Source organism: Crotalus tigris, unplaced genomic scaffold (assembly GCF_016545835.1).
Source record: "Crotalus tigris isolate CLP2741 ecotype Arizona unplaced genomic scaffold, ASM1654583v1 scf7180000017792.2578787, whole genome shotgun sequence".
Lineage (NCBI taxonomy): Eukaryota > Metazoa > Chordata > Lepidosauria > Squamata > Viperidae > Crotalus > Crotalus tigris.
This window is the reverse complement of record NW_024096639.1, coordinates 32,149-53,302: the sequence shown is the minus strand read 5'-3', so window position 1 is coordinate 53,302 and position 21,154 is coordinate 32,149. Positions and strand designations below refer to the sequence as shown.

General features: G+C 40.6%; 1 protein-coding gene across 1 annotated transcript in view; it reads right to left on the bottom strand.

Annotated features, from left to right (window-relative positions):
• Window positions 1–281: 281 nt before the first annotated feature.
• The window catches only part of LOC120307591 (calsyntenin-2-like), a 44,310-nt gene continuing 23,437 nt past the window's right edge, over window positions 282–21,154 (bottom strand). The window contains exons 6-10 of the mRNA XM_039342477.1: window positions 19,078–19,248; window positions 17,963–18,108; window positions 15,640–15,763; window positions 10,807–10,991; window positions 282–4,522 (exon numbers count right to left, since the gene is read on the bottom strand). Of these exons, the coding sequence (XP_039198411.1) occupies window positions 4,331–4,522; window positions 10,807–10,991; window positions 15,640–15,763; window positions 17,963–18,108; window positions 19,078–19,248 (818 nt within the window). The 3' untranslated portion in view covers window positions 282–4,330. The remainder of the gene's footprint in view (window positions 4,523–10,806; window positions 10,992–15,639; window positions 15,764–17,962; window positions 18,109–19,077; window positions 19,249–21,154) is intronic.

The following is a 21,154-nucleotide window of genomic DNA, read 5'->3' as shown; positions in this document are numbered from 1 at the left end:
TATGCTGAAATGGATAGGCTCACAATGGAAATGAAGGATAAGACAGAATCAGACTACTTTGAAATCTGGGACAAATTTTATTACTGGTGTGAATTAAGGAGAACTGCTCGGGTTTCAAATTAGTGTTAAGGCAGAAATATATATAACTGTATATATAACTGTATTGTATAGAAGAATAAGTTTATATAGAGATTAAGAATGATGTATTAAGTATAATGTATTAAGAGGAACAAATTGTTAGGAGTATTTATTCTGGAATGTCACGTTATGTCCATTTTTGTTTTAACTATTAAATAAAAAACTTTTTAAAAAAAGTCTGTGGCAGATGCCTATCTATTTTTATTCTAAAGTCCAAGAGCACTTTAGCTTCTTCATTTTCTATAACTTTCCCTATTTTGTAATCCCATCAGTTAAACATCTTCCAATGCATCATTGTTTGTCATACTGTTGTTTATAGTCAGTCTGTTTAGTCTTCTTGCAGCAAGTTGCCAAGTAGACCACCTTTTCTTCAATTTTTGGCAAAAGCGACACTTGCTGTCTGTTGCCATCTTCTCTATTCTGACTTTGTATGCATTTGTTTTTAAGGCTTGGTCTTGCCCATCCAGAATTAGCCCCTCTGTCTGTTTCTTCAACTTCCCAACTCTTCGCCACTGCTAGGTCTTGGCATTATCTTCCTCGCCTGCTATTTTATTGATCATGCAATAGTTTGTGTTCTCATGTCTCTTTTCTATGTTTCATTTCATCTTTCTTGTAGGACAGTTTGGTCTTTCAAATACTAAGTAAACCTTCCTGGTATGGTAGCTTCAGTGAAACCTCTTCACTGTCCTTCAGATATTCTTCCAATGCCCTTTTTTCTTCTGCAACCACTTGATATACTTGCAACATTCCATGCAATTCCCATGCAATTCTTGGTAACAACAGTCTGTAACATTTTTGCATGAAGGGCATGATTCATTGTCATTATTTTTCTGGTCTTCATATCCATAGCTTTTAGTTCTGATTAAGTCTAGTCCACTATTCCAGCTATATATCTAATGACTGGAATTGCCCAAGTATTAATTGCCTTGATGGTAATTCTTCCACTGAGTTTGAACTTTAATATCTTCTTCATTCTCTTGATGTATTCACTTCTAACCTATTTCTTGACTTCATTGTGCTTGATGTCATCAGCCTGAAGGATGCCCAGGTATTTGTAGTAATTGTCCTCATACAGACTTTTGATATTTCCACAGGGCATCTTGATTCCTTCAGTTTTCACTATTTCTCACCATTTGATGGTGAGGGTGGAACATTTGTCTTATTATTATTTCACTCAAGCACTTTTATTGGTAGTGGTCAACACAGTAAAAATGTTGGCAGTTTTAAATAAATTTAAAATGAAAATTGACAGTTCAGTACTACATCTACTAAAAGTAAAAAAAAAAAAAAAAAAACCCTTTTAGCCCATCTAAACAGACAGAGATAGAATGCCACTTGTGTTTTCCTAACTCACACAAAATAAGTAAAAATGTAGAAATAGTTTCTGGTATGTTAGGAGTATGGCCATGAAAGCTAAGGAAAATTCCTTAAGATAGCACCCCTACCCTGTGAGGTGGACTCGGCTAAAAGAGTGTGACTGGCCTAAAGTTACCCAGTCAGTTTTTATATCTAAAGTGAGACTAGAACTCAAAATCTTAGGTTACTTTAGGTGTAAAGCCCTTAATATCTGGGATTTGATTTACTTGTTATATTATTTTGCGGAGTAAAACTGCACCCAGATAGAGTACCACATAGTAAATAACCAGTGTGAAGATATAAAACTGAGAGTCAGTTTGAATAATATTTTTCTTAGAAGTCAAACAGATAAAAGCTAATGTGGGAGTTGTAGAGCAGGTGTGTTTTTCAAGTAAAACATAAACATTGTAGAAAAGTTTAATCCAGTTTACATCAAGTAATGTCATCTGATTCAGTAGGTTGTTAAAATAAATAAGCAAAAATAAATAAGCAAAAATAAGCTTTATCATGTATTTTACTTTGAACAGGAAATATTCCTGCATTCTAAAAATTTAAATTATTTAATTTTTAATTTAGGATATGTTCATGGACTATTAGGATTCAGTAGGAGCCACATACATTTAGATAGATAGATAGATAGATAGATAGATAGATAGATAGATAGATAGATAGATAGATAGAAAGATAGATAGATAGATTCATCATCATCACTGTCATCATCATCATCTGTCTGCTTTAATGTATTTCTGATCTCAAAGCACAGTTATGAAAGATCCATATGCATTCAGAGAAAAAATAAAATAATCTAATTTCATTATATTCAAAGCAAGAGAACTACCTTAGATATAGGCAATTGCTCAAAGAGATTTACTTTAGCCCTCCAAGATTCAGAACAATGTAAAATTTTGCACAATAGCAGGACATGGTCCAGTGGTAAAGCAGCTATCTTGCAAACAAAGCCTCTGTCATTTCTAATTAAAAGATCCAATAGGAGAATGTAAGCAGTTGCTGTTAGTTAGTAGGCTGTAATGACAATAGTCTGAACTTGTACAGACAATTTCCTAGATACCCTTTACTAAAAGGTATTCCTAGAAAAAAAGTAATACTTGAATCTCTTTCAAAGCCACAGATAGTACTTATTCTGTTTCAGACGTTGTCATACATTGAGGCATTCTTTACATGAAAGGATGAAATGATACTCATTCAAAGCAATTATAAAAATAAAAAGCAAACATAAAAATCAGCTCTTGTTACTTTTTTGCCTGACAGTGAGTTATGTAATCACAAGAGGGACATCATCACATCCATTCTATATGCAAATTTATTTGCTGTTGGGCTAAAACCTTTTGGAAATGAGATTTTATCAACAGTACATGGGCTAAAAAGGAACAAGAGCCCCAAATCTTTAAGAAAATATGAATACAAAACATTTTTCTTCTTCATCAAATGCTCATGTTTGTATATACTTGGCATTCAAATGTAGAGCCACAAATATTGAGAAAAATATATAAGAAAGCACACAAATTTATCAACATTCAAAATATAGTGGTTAGCTGGAAAAATGCAAACTACTCAATATTATTCTTTAGCAAAAGTTTTCAAATGCTACCAGGCTTTTTTTTTTTTTTTTTACTTTTAAGTTCTGTGTTTAATTGTTATTTTTCAAACAAAACATCTTTGGTGAAGAGAAGGATCCATGACAAAGCAGGTAGGGGGGGGAAGGATTTGAAAGTTAGATGAGATTTTTTTTTCCTATGGCATTACTTGTTTGACTCCTAGAATTTATTTTAATAATCCACAGACTATATCAAACACCTATTCCATCTGTAACAATGCATTCAGAGCTTTATGAGAGTTTAAACATGCAAAAGAGTGGGTTTTCCTGAGATTATAAATATTATTTAAATTCCTACATATACAGTAGAACATGTCTGAATTCCAAGCAAACTCTGTGATGGCATAGAGCTGTCATAAAATTCTGCAATTGGATGATGATTTATAATTAAATTTTCTCAGAAGATACTTTCTTTAAAGATCAAAAGTCTAGGTATTAGCCCAAGTAACACTCTAGTTTTATATTTCACACAAAGGAAAACATTTCTTAATCTCTGTGGCAGTGAAAAACCATCATAGACAAAGATTTCCAGTTATAGGATTTACATGCCTTTTAACTAAGTTTCAGTTGAGGGACTAGAGAAGAATTCTTTTTTGCAAACTTTGGATATTAGCAGTGCATTCTTATACATGCACAGACATATACAATTTAGTATATTTTGAAACTCTCTGCAAAGGCCAAATAGCCACAAGAAAAAAATGAAAAATGAAGATATGTGCAAATGAATTTTGCCCTGTGCACTGAGTAGCATGTACATCTTTCTTTGACAGTAGGATCTTTAACAAGGCAGAGTTAAAGGAATCCCAAAAAGAGTTTATATGTATGTAAACTTTGGAAAAAATTAAAAGCAACCTGGACTATCTTCTTTCTAGTCTGATGAACTGGGTTTGCTTATACACATTTAAAAGAAATAGGGTTTTTCATGGAACTAGAGAAGCAGTAACAAATGTCAGATTGGTGTCCTTTTTACAAGTGACTCTTTAATAGTTAGATGCTGTGTTTTACCAGGTGCTATTACTCACATATTAGGAAAGGAACAACTATTGGGAGCAGTTGTGATACAACTATATCAAATTCAGACAATGCAGTTTTATCAACTGTAGTCAATAGGAAGTTAAACTGTCAATTAATTCATAGATCCAAGATACGGTTGAATCAGTAGGATTGACTCAAAATACACAGTATTGGCTTATACAAAAAAGAGAAAGAAAACTAAAAATTCTAGTAGGGTAATGTAGAATCATCCCATTCCAGCTGATCTTGCCTGGTTGTATTTTGTTGGTCTCCTTTATTCCCAATGGCTTCTTCCTCTTCTTCCTCTTCAGTCTCATCTGACTCTGTACTGGTTGTATCATCTTCATCTTCAATTTCTTCCTCATCACTTTCTTCTTCTCCACAAGGTTCTTCATATTTCTATGTATGATAAGGAAACATAAAGTGGTGCTGCTGATAAGAAGAAAAAAAAACTTTCTGAAGTTTATTTGTAAATCTTTAAATGAGAATGTGTGTTTGATATGTGTGTAGATGTACCAAAACGAAAAAGAAATTAGCCTTCAAATGTATGGTCATATTTGGCAGAGCTAACTACCAGGTGAGAAAATTATAGAGTAACAAATTTACAGAGAGATAAATGAAAGTGACCTCCCTGAGTAAAACTCAGAAAGCTAAAGGATTAAACAAAATACCAAAAACAGTTATATCATATGACTTGACATCTTTTCTATAAGATCATATTAAATAATTAATCAGGTAAAACAATACAACTTGAATGTCATCCATCTATTCTTGATTAAGCAAGCACTTCTACTCATTTTTTTTCCAGTCTAGCTTTGATACAAAGATATTCATCAATAATACATTATTAGATTCAGCATGAGAAAAAAGGCCAAGCTACAAGTACAAAAAAAATGTAATATGACCTTTCTGAATGACTTAACAAGGGCACTTTCCTTAAAATTTATGCAAAGTAATTTTCATAACACAAATATATTATTGATACTAATAGTATTTACATCCTTCTAGGTTAACCAAATGTACTTCAATGAAATATGATATAGTAATTCCATGAAACATAGAATCCTGAACATCCTATCTGTTGAGTCCGTGGCGGGAAGCAGACACGAGAAGCAGTTGAAGTTCTCAGTTTTCTTTATTCTGCGTTCAGCTTACAAGTAGATGGCTTCAGCAGCTCCCAAAACCTCCCAACTTCTTATATAGACATTTCCCGGGTAAATGCGATACTTTTCCCGCGCCAGCACCCGCGCATGCGCACGGCGCTGGCGACAGCCTGTCTGGTCCCGGGCAGCTTTGCACCTGCCAGGGACTGCCTGCAAACGCCCGAGCCATTTGCAAGGCTCGGGACATAACACCCCTTTCCCCCGGGCTAAAACTACTACCAACATATAATCATTTATTTTATGCAGTGTTCTGCTTCTCAGTGCTCCTATCGTTACCTGGCTTTTGTTTAGCCAGCAATGTTATGTAATCCTCTAAGTATTTAGGAGACTTCTTTGCTCTCTGTGACCTTCTCAGCTCTGGGTTACTAGCATGAGTTCCCTGACTGGAGGGAGATGTGAGCCTGTTCTCCTTATTTTGCCTTGGTGCCTTCCAAGGACTGTGCCCCCATGCCTGGCCTGCTTGCTTGCCCACCGGGCTCGTCAGGCCAGGGCTTCTGTCACTTTGTGACCTGGTTGACCTGCCTAGCTGTAGACCCTCGGGCCCCTTGAAGTGATAGCCACTGCTGGGCATCTCTGTTGAACCTCCTAGGTCCATCCAAGACCTGTCAGGAGGCTGTCCATTCCCTGAACCCCGTTCTGTGTCCGGGCTTGTGTGGGTTTCTGTACTTTCCTAAAACTCAGTTACTCCCTGATTTGGGCTAGAGGTGTTGTAGTCGGGACTTGGTTCCTCGACCACCTCCCTGTATGTTTGACCCCCTGTAGGATTTGGGGTAAGGTCAGGCCAACCTTGGGGATTGTGTGCCAGCTCTCTTGCGGGGAATGATTTGTTGGGATGCCCCCGGGTATCCTCCGTGACTGGAGTGCTGTGTGATGTGTGTGGAAAGTGAGTATGCCCCCGGGGTGACTCCCTGGCTGGAGTAGGCGTGGATGCCTGGTAATTAGGTAGGCTCATAGAATTCTTGTTCGGAGCTCTCGCGGAACCCTGGGATGGGCCGTTTGTAGCTCCATCAGTGGAGATGGGCAGCAGCTCGTGCCCTTCCCTTTGCTCCAAAGGGTCCCCCTCCCCCCTGGAAAAGACCCAGGAGTCTCATCTGAAAAGTCCCGCTGAGGGCGGAGTTGGTCGATGTGCCGACGCAGGACACGACCGTTTCCAGGGCTACCTCGTAGGAGAGAGGACCTGTGACCCTGGAAATAGAAGCGGGGACCCATGTATGACCAGGCCCGTAATTGCGAGCCCAAACCAGGGCACCCACAAGTAGTTGTCTAGGTGCCCTAGGATGTGAGGTAGATGAAGGCAATCTGTCCGGATGCAACCGGTCAAGTTTAGTAGTAAGTTGACGCCCCCAACGAAGTTCAGCTGGGCTTCTCCCTGTAGAAGTGGACGGTGTGGTACGATAAGAAAGGAGAAAGTCAGCCAACCTGTGATGCCAGTCCCCGTAGGTGAGTCTTTTCAATGTGTCCTTTGTGATGCGCACCATATGTTCAGCCATACCGTTGGTGGACGGGTGGAAGGGTGCAGACGTGGCATGACGAATCATGTTTGCCTGTAAAAAAGCTTGGAATTCGGAGGAAGTGAATTGAGGGCCGTTGTCGGACACAATGACATCTGGCAGCCCGTGTGCAGCAAAAATCCCCCTCAGTACCTGAATAGTCTTTGCAGTGGTGGTGGATGAGACAGGCACAACCTCAAGCCATTTTGAATGGCTGTCAACAAGGACCAAGAAGAACTGGCCCTGAAAGGGCCCAGCGTAGTCCATGTGCACCCTAGACCATGGGGACTGTGTTTCCTCCCATCTATGCATGGGAGCTTGGGGCATCTCTGGGAGAGATCGTTGGCACAGGTGGCATGCATGCACCTTAGCCTCAATATCTTTATCTAAACCAGGCCACCACAAGTGGCTGCGCGCAAGAGCCTTCATACGAACAATGCCAGGATGACCCTCGTGGAGTGATTCTAAGACCCTAGTCCTCATTGAGGTGGGAATGACAACTCTGTTTCCCCAAAGCAGACAACCCTGAGAAAGGGACAGCTCGTTCCTTTTGGACCAGACACTCTGAAACTCAGGACTAGGGCAGTGCTCAGGCCAACCAGACAAAACCCAGGAACGGACACGTGAAAGTGTGTGATCTGTACCTGTTTCAGCGGCAACATCCCTGGCACAAAGAGGGAGCTCGGGCAAGGCTTGGATTGATAGAATGTTGACAGCTGGCGCAGGGTCAGCTTCTCCTACTGGCAGAGGCAATCTACTGAGGCCATCAGCATGGCCCATTTCTTTCCCAGGCTTGTGGAGTAAGGAAAAATCATATGCAGACAAAAAGATAGACCACCTAAGCATTCTAGGGGAAATGATTTGGGGAGTCTGCTTACGTGTGGTAAACAGTCCCAGCAGAGGCTTATGGTCAGTGAAGACCGTGAAGTGCCTGCCATATAGAAAGTCATGGATTTTTTTAATTCCAGCAACAACAGCCAGAGCCTCCCTGTCTATCTGAGCGTAGTTGCGCTCAGCAGAAGACAATGTTCTGGAGTAATATGCAACAGGAACCTGAGTTCCATCAGACCTGAGGTGGCTCAGGACAGCTCCAACCCCGTAAGGGGACGCATCACAAGCGATGCACACAGGAAGGGACTCATTGAAATGTGCAAGTACACTGTTAGAAGTGAGCAAAGCCTTGACTTTGTTAAAACAACCCTCATGCGTTTGTGACCACTGCCACACTGCTTGTTTGTCTAGTAGCCTGTGAAGAGGCTCAGCTACACTAGCTTTTTGTGGAAGAAAAGAATTGTAGAAATTCAGGAGGCCCAGGAAGGCCTGAAGTTCGGCCTTGGACTTTGGCCTAGGTGCTTCTAAAATAGCAATCAGTTTGGATTCAGCAGGGTGAATCCCAGCAGCATCAATTTTGAACCCCAGAAATTCAGTAGAAGGCACCCCAATCATGCATTTGTCTTTTTTGAGCTTGAGGCCTGATTTCCTGAATCTTAACAGAACAGCTCTTAGCCTTTCAGCTAGAAGGTGTGTGGAGTCTCCTGCAATTAAGACATCATCAAAGTAGGGGCAAACCCCCGGTATGCCCCGCAGTGTGTTTTCCATTACGCTTTGGAAAATCCCAGGAGCGACATTCACTCCAAACTGCAGCCTTTTTACCTTAAAGGCCCCCCTGTGGGTCACAATAGTCTGAGCTATAGCAGCATCATCATCAACAGGCAGCTGTTGATACGCTTGAGCTAGGTCAAGCTTTGCAAAAACTCGCCCCCCCCTTGAGGGAGGCCAGAATATGACTGACCACAGGAACAGGATAGGCATGTTGCTGCAATGCCTTATTCAGAGTGCATTTGTAGTCAGCACAAATGCGAATGTCCCCATTTGCCTTTAGAGGCGTGACAATGGGGGTCTCCCAAGGACTGGAATCAACCGGTTCTAGGATTCCCTGTTGAATCAGTTTGTCTAACTCAGTGTCAATTTTACTCTTTAAAGCAAAAGGGACCCTTCTTGCTTTAATTCTAACGGGAGTGACAGTGGGGTCTAGCTTTAAGGACACAGGGGGTCCTTTGAATGTGCCTAGCTGGGGGCTGAAAACATCTGCAAATTCTTTGCAGACTTCCTGTAGGTCGAGTGTTTGTAAACTGTTGAGTCCTGTGACGTGTATCCCCAGGGCCTCAAACCAATCGAGTCCGATGAGACTCGTTCGTTCACCCCCTACTACTAATAAGTCTAGTGGACCTTCAAAACTCTTGTATTGCACGTTAAGGGTGGCCTCCCCCTTAACACACACTCTTGAATTTTGAAAATCTGTTAACACAATGTCAGAAGGCCTTAACTTGGCCTGAGTTCCACTACCAGAACAAATCTTCCTAAATGTATGCAAGGAGATAATTGAAAAGGCAGACCCTGTGTCTAGTTCCATAGATAATGGAACCCCTTGTAGCTTCACCTTGAGTGACAGCTTTTTCTTAATGGGCTTGTGTGTGCCTGTCCTAAGGATGCTTCTTCGCGAAGCGCAAAACCCTACCCTATTCTGGCTGGGGAATCTGGTACCTTTTAGGCGCAGTTCTTCCTGAGGTTGTACCTTTCGTCGGCCGAGACACACAGCTGCAATGTGTCCTTGTTTGCCGCATGCCCGGCAGGTAGCGGAGCGGAACTTGCAGTCGGTTCTCCGGTGGCGACCTCCACAGCCGATGCACTTGAGCAGAGCTGAAGAGCTTCCCTTCTGTTTTTCTTCCGTCGTGGGGTGGAGACGGTCGACTTCCTCGTCCGGATCCTCCTCGGAGTTCCTTTGGGCGTCTTCCTGGTGCACGGATGCAAACTCTGGACTGTTTCTGATCGGCCGCATGTTCTTGATAGCGCCGCCTGCTGCTTCTTCTGCGGTGACTTCCCTTAAGGCATCTTGGTAGGACAATTCTTCTTTAGCGAAAAGTCTCTGTTGTAGATCTCGATGCCTTAACCCGCACACGAATCGGTCCCTCAGTCGTTCTTCGAGGTCTTTGAACTCGCAGTGCTTGGCAGCCTTCCGTAATGCGGCGATGAATTCTTTGGCCGACTCACCGGGCCGTTGATCCCTCTGCTCGAAGGTGTGGCGCCATGCGATGACGGACATCTTGGGGTGGAAGTTCTCCTTCAGTAGCTTCTTCAGATCTGCGTAGCTTACAGACTCTACTGGAACAGGTGCTGCAAGGTTTTCTGCGATGTCGAAGGCGTCTTGGCTGCAAACACAAAGCAGGGTGGCAGCCTTCAAGCTCTCTTCCCTCACTTGGTTTGCCTTGAAGTAGTTCTCCACCCTGGCTACGTATGACTCCCACCGCTCTGGATGTGAGACGTCGAATTCCGAAAGCCTTCCAATTTTTGCCATCTTCAGGAGACGGGTCTATCAGCCAGCCTACCCCCGAATGCGCACTGGATTGGCGGGTAGCTGCCGAGTCGACGCCGTTCCGCCGCTCAGGACTCACTTGGGTAAGCTTACACTTCTTCCTTTCCAGGCGGTGTAAGGCAATCCCACCTTTGTTGCCAGTATTGAGTCCGTGGCGGGAAGCAGACACGAGAAGTAGTTGAAGTTCTCAGTTTTCTTTATTCTGCGTTCAGCTTACAAGTAGATGGCTTCAGCAGCTCCCAAAACTTCCCAACTTCTTATATAGACATTTCCTGGGTAAATGCGATACTTTTCCCGCGCCAGCACCCGCGCATGCGCACGGCGCTGGCGACAGCCTGTCTGGTCCCGGGCAGCTTTGCACCTGCCCGGGACTGCCTGCAAACGCCCGAGCCGTTTGCAAGGCTCGGGACATAACACTATCCATGTGTATCTGGGGATATCTTTAGATATACTAGAGACCTTTTTCAGATCTACTACACATACTAACATCAAAAATAAGGCCAATCTAAAAGTAGAAAGGATGCTTTTCTTTTCACCCACTATGTGTAATAATGTCAGGGGGCTGGCAGAAGATGATTTTTGAAAAAAGACTCTTGCTCATAAATGAAAAATAGAAGTGATAGCAAGAATATAGGATAATAGGGTTTTTCTACTTACTTCCATGGGATTGATTGTGATAGTCAGAGCTGAATCATCCCAGTCCATTTCATTTTCTTTATTAGTTTCATGTTCCTTTGAAGTATGATGGCAAGTTGAATGAATTCTGTATACCCCCAGAGCTATGATGAAGACTAAAACACTGACACAGATTACAATGATGATGGTAGCCATACTTGGAAGTACTGAAATGAAATAAAATGGGGCAATTTAACATATTCTTCCAATGCCACTTAGGTATATTTAGTGTTTTTAGTGTTTTCTTAATTAATAAAGCTATTATGCTTATTGTTATACTTATAGCAATTTTCAGCATTCATAATGATACCTAAATGTAACTGCAGTTACATTTGTTTTGTTGTTGAACTTAAAAGAAACCATTACAAAATGATAACAATACAATTCTTAAAAAAATAAAATAAAACAATAGCAATTTCATCCATAGGTGATTATCACATTTAAACTGTCTTTTGTGTATAGAATCTCTTACTTTTATTATATAATGCCAGCTCTTGTATTCCAGAAACTACTCACATAGTCAATGAATATGTAAATGAGGAATATGTCTTCCATTAGAATCATATACACAATATCATCATTAGTAAGGAGGGGCCCTTAATGCACAAAACTATTCATGCAAAAACATCCTCCTTGCACATTCACTTTGTATGCATGGATACTAGGAGATGCAACACATGTAAAATTTAGGGAAGAGTTTATTTGGTGCCACCATGGTCTTTCTTCAGGCCGAGCTTACTGAGCAAAGAAAAAGGAAGAGGTAAGAAGAAGCTGGCAAGAGAGTTTAAGGAGGCCCCACACTATATCTTCATAAGTCATGTGTTTGCACTCGGTTAACCCAAAGGTTTGAGAAAGGAAGAAATATGAATAAAAACCCTCTAATGATGCTTTAAGAAATAAAAGCAACAATGAATGGGCATCAGTTTATGATTTCCACCTGCAATGCCAATGGCAAGTTTGTTTTCCTGGCATATATTTGCCACTAATGCAAGGACATAATAACATTGAAGAAAAGTCTAGGGACAGGAGCAGCAAATAGCGGCATTTAAGCTGATAAGAAAATACAGTGATTTATCAGAAGAAAGAAAGCAGATGTCACAACAGAAACTGATAGTGGGAACAACTCTATATATGGATGGAAAAACAGAGGAGCAAGTCAGTGAATAGAAAGATGCCAAAGATATTCTGTACCACTGGAAGAGTAAAACTTAGGGAGGAAAAAAAAAGATACTTCAGAATTAGAGACTAGAATGCTCCAGTCCTGAATGGCAGAGAGAATTCAGCTGTTAAGACAAAGAAAAAGAATTGGGGGAATTGGTTATTCATTAATATGAAGAACGGCAACAAGCATATGCTGATCAGACTCAATGGCTTGTAAACTCTCCTTGTGCCACTAGCATAGATCAGGAATATAACAGAACAGCTTTCATCTCTAATTAAGTCTAGCAAAAAATAATCCTTCCTGCTAGGGAACATGTTGACATATAATACTTCAAGAAGCAGCTATAAGTACACAGATTTTGCCACAATTTTGAAAATCTTGGAAGAAAGCTTAAGGACCTGAAGGTATAAGCATTGTTCTAATGGAATAGGACAGGAAAAGGAAAGAAACATACTGCAATTACTAGCTACACAAATGGTGTTGATGGGAAATGTAGTGTTTCTTGGATCATAAATTAAGTTGTGTTGATGATAAACTGTTTATAACAGAAGGGATATATCTCACAAGATGTGTTTAGACAAAGAATGGTCTGTTTGATTGGGACTGAATTCCTCAGCAATGCAGGGAGGACAGTCTGGTTGGGCTGTAATATGAACGATATGAAGATTCTAAACAGGATTGCTCCAAATGACCTCTCCCTCTCTCTGTCAAGTGACAATTCATTATGATATTGGTGAAACTGGAACACTGAATGTGACCAGATGCATATGTAAGCTCAAATATGTGCTTACATCAAGATCATATTGATGATGAAATGTCAGTACTTTTTCACACTTAGAGCATTCATGGAATGTAGCACTTTTTACAGTGATTTGGACCTTGGTAGGGAAGGATGGGCCAAAAGAATCATTAATGGGTTGCTATGTGCATAAAATAATGCATGTGTGCTTTGAATTGGAAGTTGGATGCATAAATCTGATCAGCTGATAGAGGTGACATCTGGAAATGTTATCCAGGAGATTTTTGAGCCTGTAGATCTCAATGAAGAAACAGGATTCTTGGGCTTGGTCCCTATTCTGCCTGCCTAGTAAAAGCTGCTTTTCCTCAGCTTTTTAATATTTTTATTAATAATTTAGATAAAGAGATGAAAGAAGTGCATATTAAATTTACCAATGAAACAAACTTATCTTCTGCCTCCAGATAGTCTTTCACCAGTATCATAGTTTCTGTAATTAGCCTTGTCAAACCAGCCAATCTTAAAATCCAAACAATCAAATCTTATATAGTTCTTATCTTTATATATGGTTTTTACAATCCAATGTGTTTCCAATTGTCAAAGCACCACTAGAAGCAGTATTTTGTAACAGTTCTTCTCTTCAGGGGCCTTACAATTGTCATCCAGCCAAAATTTCGGTCCAGAATGTTTAACCGCTTAAGAGCTTTCCAGTAAACTCCCCCCTAGAAGGCTAGCCAAAAGTCAAGGTTTTTCTTTCTCTGAAAACAATTCTTGAGCTTAGAAATCACAGCTCAGTAAGTATTTATAATCCCAGTAGGTCAACAGTTTTTAAAACAAATGTAGTTCTCACTCTATAGTAGATAGCCCAGTGTATTTTCTTACCTTTGTTCCCAGCTGGTCTCTATTTAGGTAGAAATCACTGAGGTTCAAAGGAACAGGTTGTTTTTTATTTCTGGGCATCTTGCCAATTTCTGAGTCAATGCAACTGTAGTTTTATGCTCTAATCCTCCACTAGATGTCAGTAGCTATTCATTTTCCAACTTTTAAGATGAAGAATGATTTTTTTATAATTTCATCAATACTCTTTCAGATGTGAAATCTTAATGATTTTCATAATTTTCAGATTTATTCAGACTATAGTATTACTAATTTCATTTCAATATATTTCTGTCCCCCATAAAAATTAAATTGCTAGTTCCATCTCTGGAAGGGTAAGGGTGGGATCCCCTGCCTTCTCACTTTCGGAGGATTTTTTGCTTCTTGGGGATCTTTTCCAGGAAATCAGTTACAAGATAGAAAAAATCAATATTCTCATCCGGTTCCAAGCATGCTGTTCACAGTTGTTCTAGTTAGTGCTTTTGGACTTCAGCTGCTGGTAGCTTGGGCTAGTCACTGATGTGCAGCAAGCTTCTCTCCTGTTGGGTTTGAGGACTTCCCCTGGATCAAATGGATCGACCGCAGTCTTTCGGTGATCCACAGGGGGCCCTCCTTCTTCGTTGCCTCTCAGGGGCGGCTTAGACCCATTTAGGGTCCCCTGGCAGGGCAAAACCAGGGGTGCAGAGCTTCACATTCCCTCAGCCATGTGCTACTGTGCAAAACCGGAAGACTCTATGCTATTCAAAATGTTATCAATAACATGAATGAAAAGTTTGAAGGGATGATTTTCAAATTTACAGGTTACACAAAATTAAAGCTAACAATCAGAAAGAGATGATTTAAAAGATTTAGACAGGCTTGAACACTGGAACAAAATGAATTAAATGGTGTTTAATATGGAAAAATATAAACTCCTGAATCAGAAGAATAATATGAAAGGCACAAGTATAGGTGCAAGAAAGAGATCTGGCTTGGTAGTAATTCATATGAAAAGAATCTGGGTGTTCTACTGGTTCAGAGGCTGCATATGAGCAAATAATGTGATGCAGCTGAGAAAAAAAGCAAATGCTATTTTGGGATGTATTAAAACTAGCCGAGAGTCCAAGGGAGGGGAAAATTGGCCAGCTATTCTACTATATTCTCCCTTGTTTAGAGCCCACTGGAAAAATATGTTTAGTTCTGGGTATTGCAGTCTAAAAAAAGATTAAAAGGATATTTATTTTAGTCTGGGCTATCTGATTTTAGATTTTTAGCTGTTTTTATATTTTTTCTCATTTCACTGGAGATGAGCAGCCAATAAATTGCTAAGAGAAAAGAACAACAGCAAGGAAATATGCACCATTGTGGGGGGATTGGTAAACTTTAATTTTATGAGAAATGATTAAGGAAACAGGTGCTGCATGGTTAGCTTGCATAGCCTTAAAGGAAGATATGATATCAATCTTCATATAAATGAGCAGGAAGGAGAAAGAAGACGTGTTTCATTTCACCAAAGATATTCAAACTATAATAGCATATAAGAAAGACTTTGGGAGAATGGGCCAAGAAATTCTGTTTAGGGAATGATCAGAAAAGAGCCTAGCCCGCAACTAGATAAGAGAGCGGGCAACTAAATTTCATTTTTGATGTGTGCCGTTGTGCCCACAGTAAAAAAATGACAATAAAAGTTATCTTATCTTATAATGGGTGGGACAAGAAGCTCAGAAGAGGCTCTCAATTTCCCAGGCTGTAAATCAGAGGACAGGAGAATTGTACTTTCAGACTGGCAAGACTGCAGTCAGTTTTACCACATTGACCAGACAGGAAACATAACCAGATGAGCTAAATCTACTTTATTGTAAGCTACATTAACAGAGTCTTGCTAGTACAATTATCCTGTCATATTAAGTTATAGGAATTCAGATTCCAATTGAATTTAGAACTTTTCTAACAATAAGGAATGGTGGATTTCCTTTCATTAGATGTACTTCTACATAAACAGAATGTAAGGTTAGGTCAATTTTTGTTCAATCCATTCTTATCTACTTAATTCATGTAATACCTGAGCCTTGAATATTGTTTGTGCTTTCTTCTGGGTGATGGACAGATTGGAGAAATTGTGGCTCTTTTATTATAAGATTTGCATACTCCATGGAATTAGAGTTGGAATTATGTAGAATATTAACCTAGAAGAAAACAAAAACTAATATTACAAATATCGAAGTATTCATAATAATACTAATCAAATTTTGCATAATAGTCAAGCGGAGAAGTTATATTCAGAAGTATTAATAGATCACAATTTGCATTTGCTCTATATGAGAGCACTTAATCTGGAGGGTGATATTCCGAATTTACCAACTAAATCAAATAATTATGAAAAAAAAGAGACTCTCATAAAGTTTCAGGGATGAAAAAGAACTATGAGATTAGTTGATCTGTTTCACAACTATATCTTGTTGCAGCAATATTCCCTAAAAACTCCCAAGTCACAAAACTCCAAAGTTTAATGATTAAGTAGAAACAACAAATGGCAGTCAGTTGTCTGTAGGTTCCATAAGACAAATCTGGAGTAAGCAGTCCAAGTGCAAGTTCATTTGTCTTTTGCTAGCATTGATCCAGGTGACTCTTCTCAAACCTTGCTAAATTTAGACACTCTACTATTAAGCTGCCTGCCAGATTATTAGGACATTCCCCATGGAATTCCACAAGCACCAGGTGGATATATAAGGTGCTTGTGGCAGTAATGAATCTATCCTGCTACAGAAGTCAGTAGTAGCTGAAAACTCCACAGAGATCTGATTGTAACAGTCAACATTTATGTTCTCCAATGTCAGATCACATGCTAGCTGTTCTCAGGTGAAAACCTGATGTAGTGTGTGGCCCTCAGTGTAAATCAGAGCTCTAATCATCTGGGACAAGCACATGATTGTCATAGCAAGTATTTAAAGACTGTTCTCAACTCTATCCCAAAGTATTAGTTTTAAAAATGTGTTTACTGCACAAAGTTCTATATTTCACACATAAGAGAACAAGAATGCTGACTATCATTTAAAAGAAACAATATTTGTGAGGGAAAATGTGTTCTTTATAAATAAAGAATAACCTCATTTCAATCTCTGGTTTAAAAATGTACTGGTGAAAAATTATTAATTAAATGACTCCTGAGAAAGTATCTGTCAGTCTTTCTAGGTAAGCCAGATAGGAAACATGAGTACTTTATTATAACAATATATTAACAGAATCTTGCAAATCTGAAAGGACACTTCCAGCCACCACTTTTAATTGCTTGATCCATTAAGGCAGTCCTTTCTAAGTATCTTTCTCTATGTGTTGGCTTCTATGTGATGGCTTCCCTGGATAATTCCCCAGATGCCTCTTTGGAGTCAGTTCAGATGAGGAAGAGCCAGTTCTAGGCATATTGAAGGGGGATGTGGAGGAACATCCAGAGGTTGTCAGAGGCTCTGAGTCAGAAGTGGTGAGGCCAAGCACTGCAGAACCATCACAAGAGCAGAGACTGGAGAGTGGCTGTCTGAGCTAGGGGCAGGAGAGGCACAGCTGCAATTGGGAAGTCCAGAGGTTTCAGAAGGACAAGACATGTAATTTCAGCTGTTCAGCAGAGATGTGGAAGAACTGCCTCTTCATCCTGATACAAGAGTGTGTAGGGTTGCAGGCACAACAAAGGTCAGTCAGGCTACTTGTGAAGTGGGAGCCTCACTCCTCTTGATGATCTGTACTGAGGAGTGGCTATTAGCTCAGCAAGTGGAATGAAACAATGCTGGGAATGTGTCCATTTTCTTGCCTTGCATTTGTCAATGTCTGTGCCTCTGACTCAGACTATGTATCTTGCACCCTGGCTCGTGCCTTGACTTCTGGACTCGCTTCACAGGTTTTGCCTGTGCCTTATGGATTTGTTTTTGCCTCATGAACTTGCCTTAGTCTTGTGGACTTGTATTGCCTTGCAGATTCATGGGTTTGTTCCTGGACTGAAATGTGAATTCTTGGGAGGTTGCGTGGTTGTTGAACTGGGGATTTCTGGGAAAAAATATTTGATGTGGAAAGCCTCAAATAAAACCTTTACCCCACCTGTGATGCATGTGTGTGAGAGCAGGATCAGGACACTCTGACTGTTAAGTTACTGAGTATTCTGCCTCATTTGCCTGATTGTTTCCTAGCCAGTATCTCTTCCATCCTTTCTCCAATATTATTCCCACATTCTATTACAGTATCTTAATTTATTGCCTGGGTTTATGTCTGCACTGGTACTTAATAACATATTGAGAAATTATCTGAAAATTATGTTATATTAATAAATATCAAACATTGCCTGTGCCTTTTATTTTCTAATATGAAAATAATTGTTAATTTTTTAAAATGCTACTTACTTCTAAATTGAATTCATTGCTGGTATAGCGCCCATTCAATTCTGAACATTTGATTCTAAACTTTCTATCAGAAAAGGAAGATGTGTCCCAATTACGATAGCGAATTTGCCGTAAAACTTTTTCATAGTTTTTCATAGTATCCACACCTGAACCAGTAAAAACAATATAAAACATATTAAATGTCAGGAAAAGGAAAAAAAAACTGTGAAAACTGTACCAGAAGTGAATACATATTATCACTAATATTAATTCAGTGAAAATATTTCTACAGGCAGTTTCACAATCATTTGCAAATAATATGAAGACTACAATTTCTATATATCTCAATAATCTAGATATATTTTGCTTTACTAAAGCAAAATATAAACTAAACATGCACTTCCTAGTGCAGTGGTGGTGAACCTATGGCACGTGTGCCAGAGGCAGCACTCAGAGACCTCTCTGTGGGTACGCGCACCATTGCCCCAGCCCCGCTTCCCCCTGAGGCTGCCTCCTCACCAGCAGCCCCCCTGGAGGAAAGTTGCCCATGGGTGCGGCCCACGCAGAGCAGCACAGCCAAGGACATGTTGTCCAGGCAGCAGGGACAAGACTCCACCCTCGCGCCCCATTGCACACAGATGATGCTGCAGGTTGTGGGTGGAGGGTGTGGCTGCCGTGATGCCGCAGGGCTGCCTGGGCGATTTGCTGCGACGGGCCTTGGAGATGGTACGTGGCCCTGTGGGCAGGCGGGATGGAGTGGGTGGGGCGGGGCAGTTTTTGGGCACTCGGTATCTAAAAGGTTCATCATCACTCTCCTAGTGTTTTAGCTTGGTCAATGGTAATGAATGCTAGGAAATGTAGTTCAATGTAGTACAAGTTCTTTGATCTACTTTCTGTAATTAGTAATATCCACTTCATTTTCACTCAGATAAAGATTAGGATGAATCATCTTGTTTGATAGGATAAACAGTCAGTGGATTTGGAATTTCTCATACTGAACTGCTTTCTAACTTCTGCCATGCTGATGTATTTTATTCTTTAAAAACACAGGTACAACATAGCCATATTAATTTAAGATAAACACATTAAATATTAGGTTAGGATAAGATACAGAAATGAAAAAACAATACTCAAACCATATATTGAATATCCTGCTGTAGAGTTAGTAGCTTCTATATGTTTCCCTTGAAGATCTTTCTTGTCCAATTCCAAACATTCTTGCTTGGGATCCAATTCTGATCCAATTACCAAAATATCACAAAAATCCAGATTGTGATCTATTTTTTCTAACAGAACTGGTTTATGGGCTGTAAATAACAATAAAAATGTCAAATAATATATTAAAAAAATAAAATGTTGCTTTTCAAAATTTAATTTATTTACAGGGCTTACAGGGCATTATACTCAGCTGATCCTAAGTACTGTATAATTCCCAAATAATAGTCCATGACTGAAAAGAACAAAAAACAATAAATTATGCAAAATTGCCTTTGAAAAGTGCAGGATTGAATTGTTAGCTTGGAAAGAGATATTAAAAAATAAAGATTCCTTTCCTTGGGTAAAGCTTGATTCTTGGTGACAGCATCCAAATGATTTTCTTGGCAATATTATAGAAGTCTTGTACCATTGCCTTTTTCAAAGTATTTTGTTTGACTTCCCATATTTGTCAATTCCCTGGAAATCTCAGGACTCCCATCCAAGTACTAACTGGAGCATACCCTGCCTGTTTAATTTTGCAGATGAATCAAGATTGACTAGTACTGTCCCATTCTGAGACAAAACATAATTACATATCGATAATTATGCTGATTTTAGTGAATGTGTATTAATATTAACTCAATAGTCATAAATCCTTCTATAAATGCATTTAGATAAACAGAGATACACATCCACATCCACACAGAAATGGAAATAACTACAACATCAATCGCTACTACCAACAAAGAGGCAGTAGTTGTATAATATTTTTTTTTAAAAAAATCCTACATACCTTATAGCAATTAAAATAAGCTAAATATATAAATGAACTTGTCAAGCCCTGGGCTTGACACGAACAGGAGATCTTGGACTCCCGAGCCCGCCACGGATGGGTCCAATATCTGGTCCAGTGGAAGGGGTACCCCCTCTCAAAGGCATCATGGGTGAGGAGGGAGGACTTCCATGCTCCACGACTAGTATGGGCATTCCATCGCCAACACCCTGGGAGGCCAGGGAACAGGTCTGCAGAAGGGTCTGGCAGGGTTGTCATATACTCACCCACGTCTTTTTGCTTTTCAGGTGAGGCCCTGGTAGTGGGGGGCGCCTGTCAAGCCCTGGGCTTGAAATGAACCAGTGGGGGAAGGAATGGAGCAGCCAGCAGCCAGCTGACAGCTAACCCCCGTGTCCCGCCCGACATCGTGGCCACCCAGCCTGGCGTCGGAGAGGCCACCCAACACCGCGGCCACCCAGCAGGGCAATGGAAAGGCCACCCAATGTCGCGGCTGCCCAGGTGGGTGTCGTAGAGGCCGCCCAACACCGTGGCTGCCTCCCACTCATTACTGGGCACTGGGGGGTTCCAAACGCCAGCTGGGCATCAGAGACAAGCTGGCTGGGCTCTTGGAGAGGCTGCCTCTCACCACGGCCACCTCTCCCATGTTGCCAGCCACCGGGGAGGAGGCCGGCTATGGCGCCTACCTGCTGGGCCTGGGGAACATCACCTGACACCGTCGGATGCACTGCCGGAAGCCAGGGAGGATGCCGGCTGCAGCGCAAAGCTACCGATCCCCAGAGGGACTGCCTGACGCCTTCACATGCTGCGAAGCCACACCGGTAGCAGGAGGAAGAAGTTGGATGGTGACTGGTGGCCGGAGGCCAGGTGGCTGCGCTGATGCAGCCAGAGGGGGGTCGGAAATTGAGCTGCGGCTTTTACCTGCATGGACTGGATGCTGGCTTACTGATTGGGGTGGGGTTGAAGGGCGGGGCACATCTATGTAAGGCACTGGGAGCAAGCCACTCCCAGTGCTGATTTTCATTTTGCATGCATTAAAATCTTGTTCCTGTGTTCCTGGCATTTGTTTTCAAATGACAAAACTAAATATCTAAATAACTAAACAAATGGAGAAAAAGAACTAATAAAATATCCACAAAATATTTTACTACTTCCATCCTTTAGCTTGTCATTAAATATATATAATGAATAAACATATTGGTTCTTTTTGTCATTTTTAGAAAATT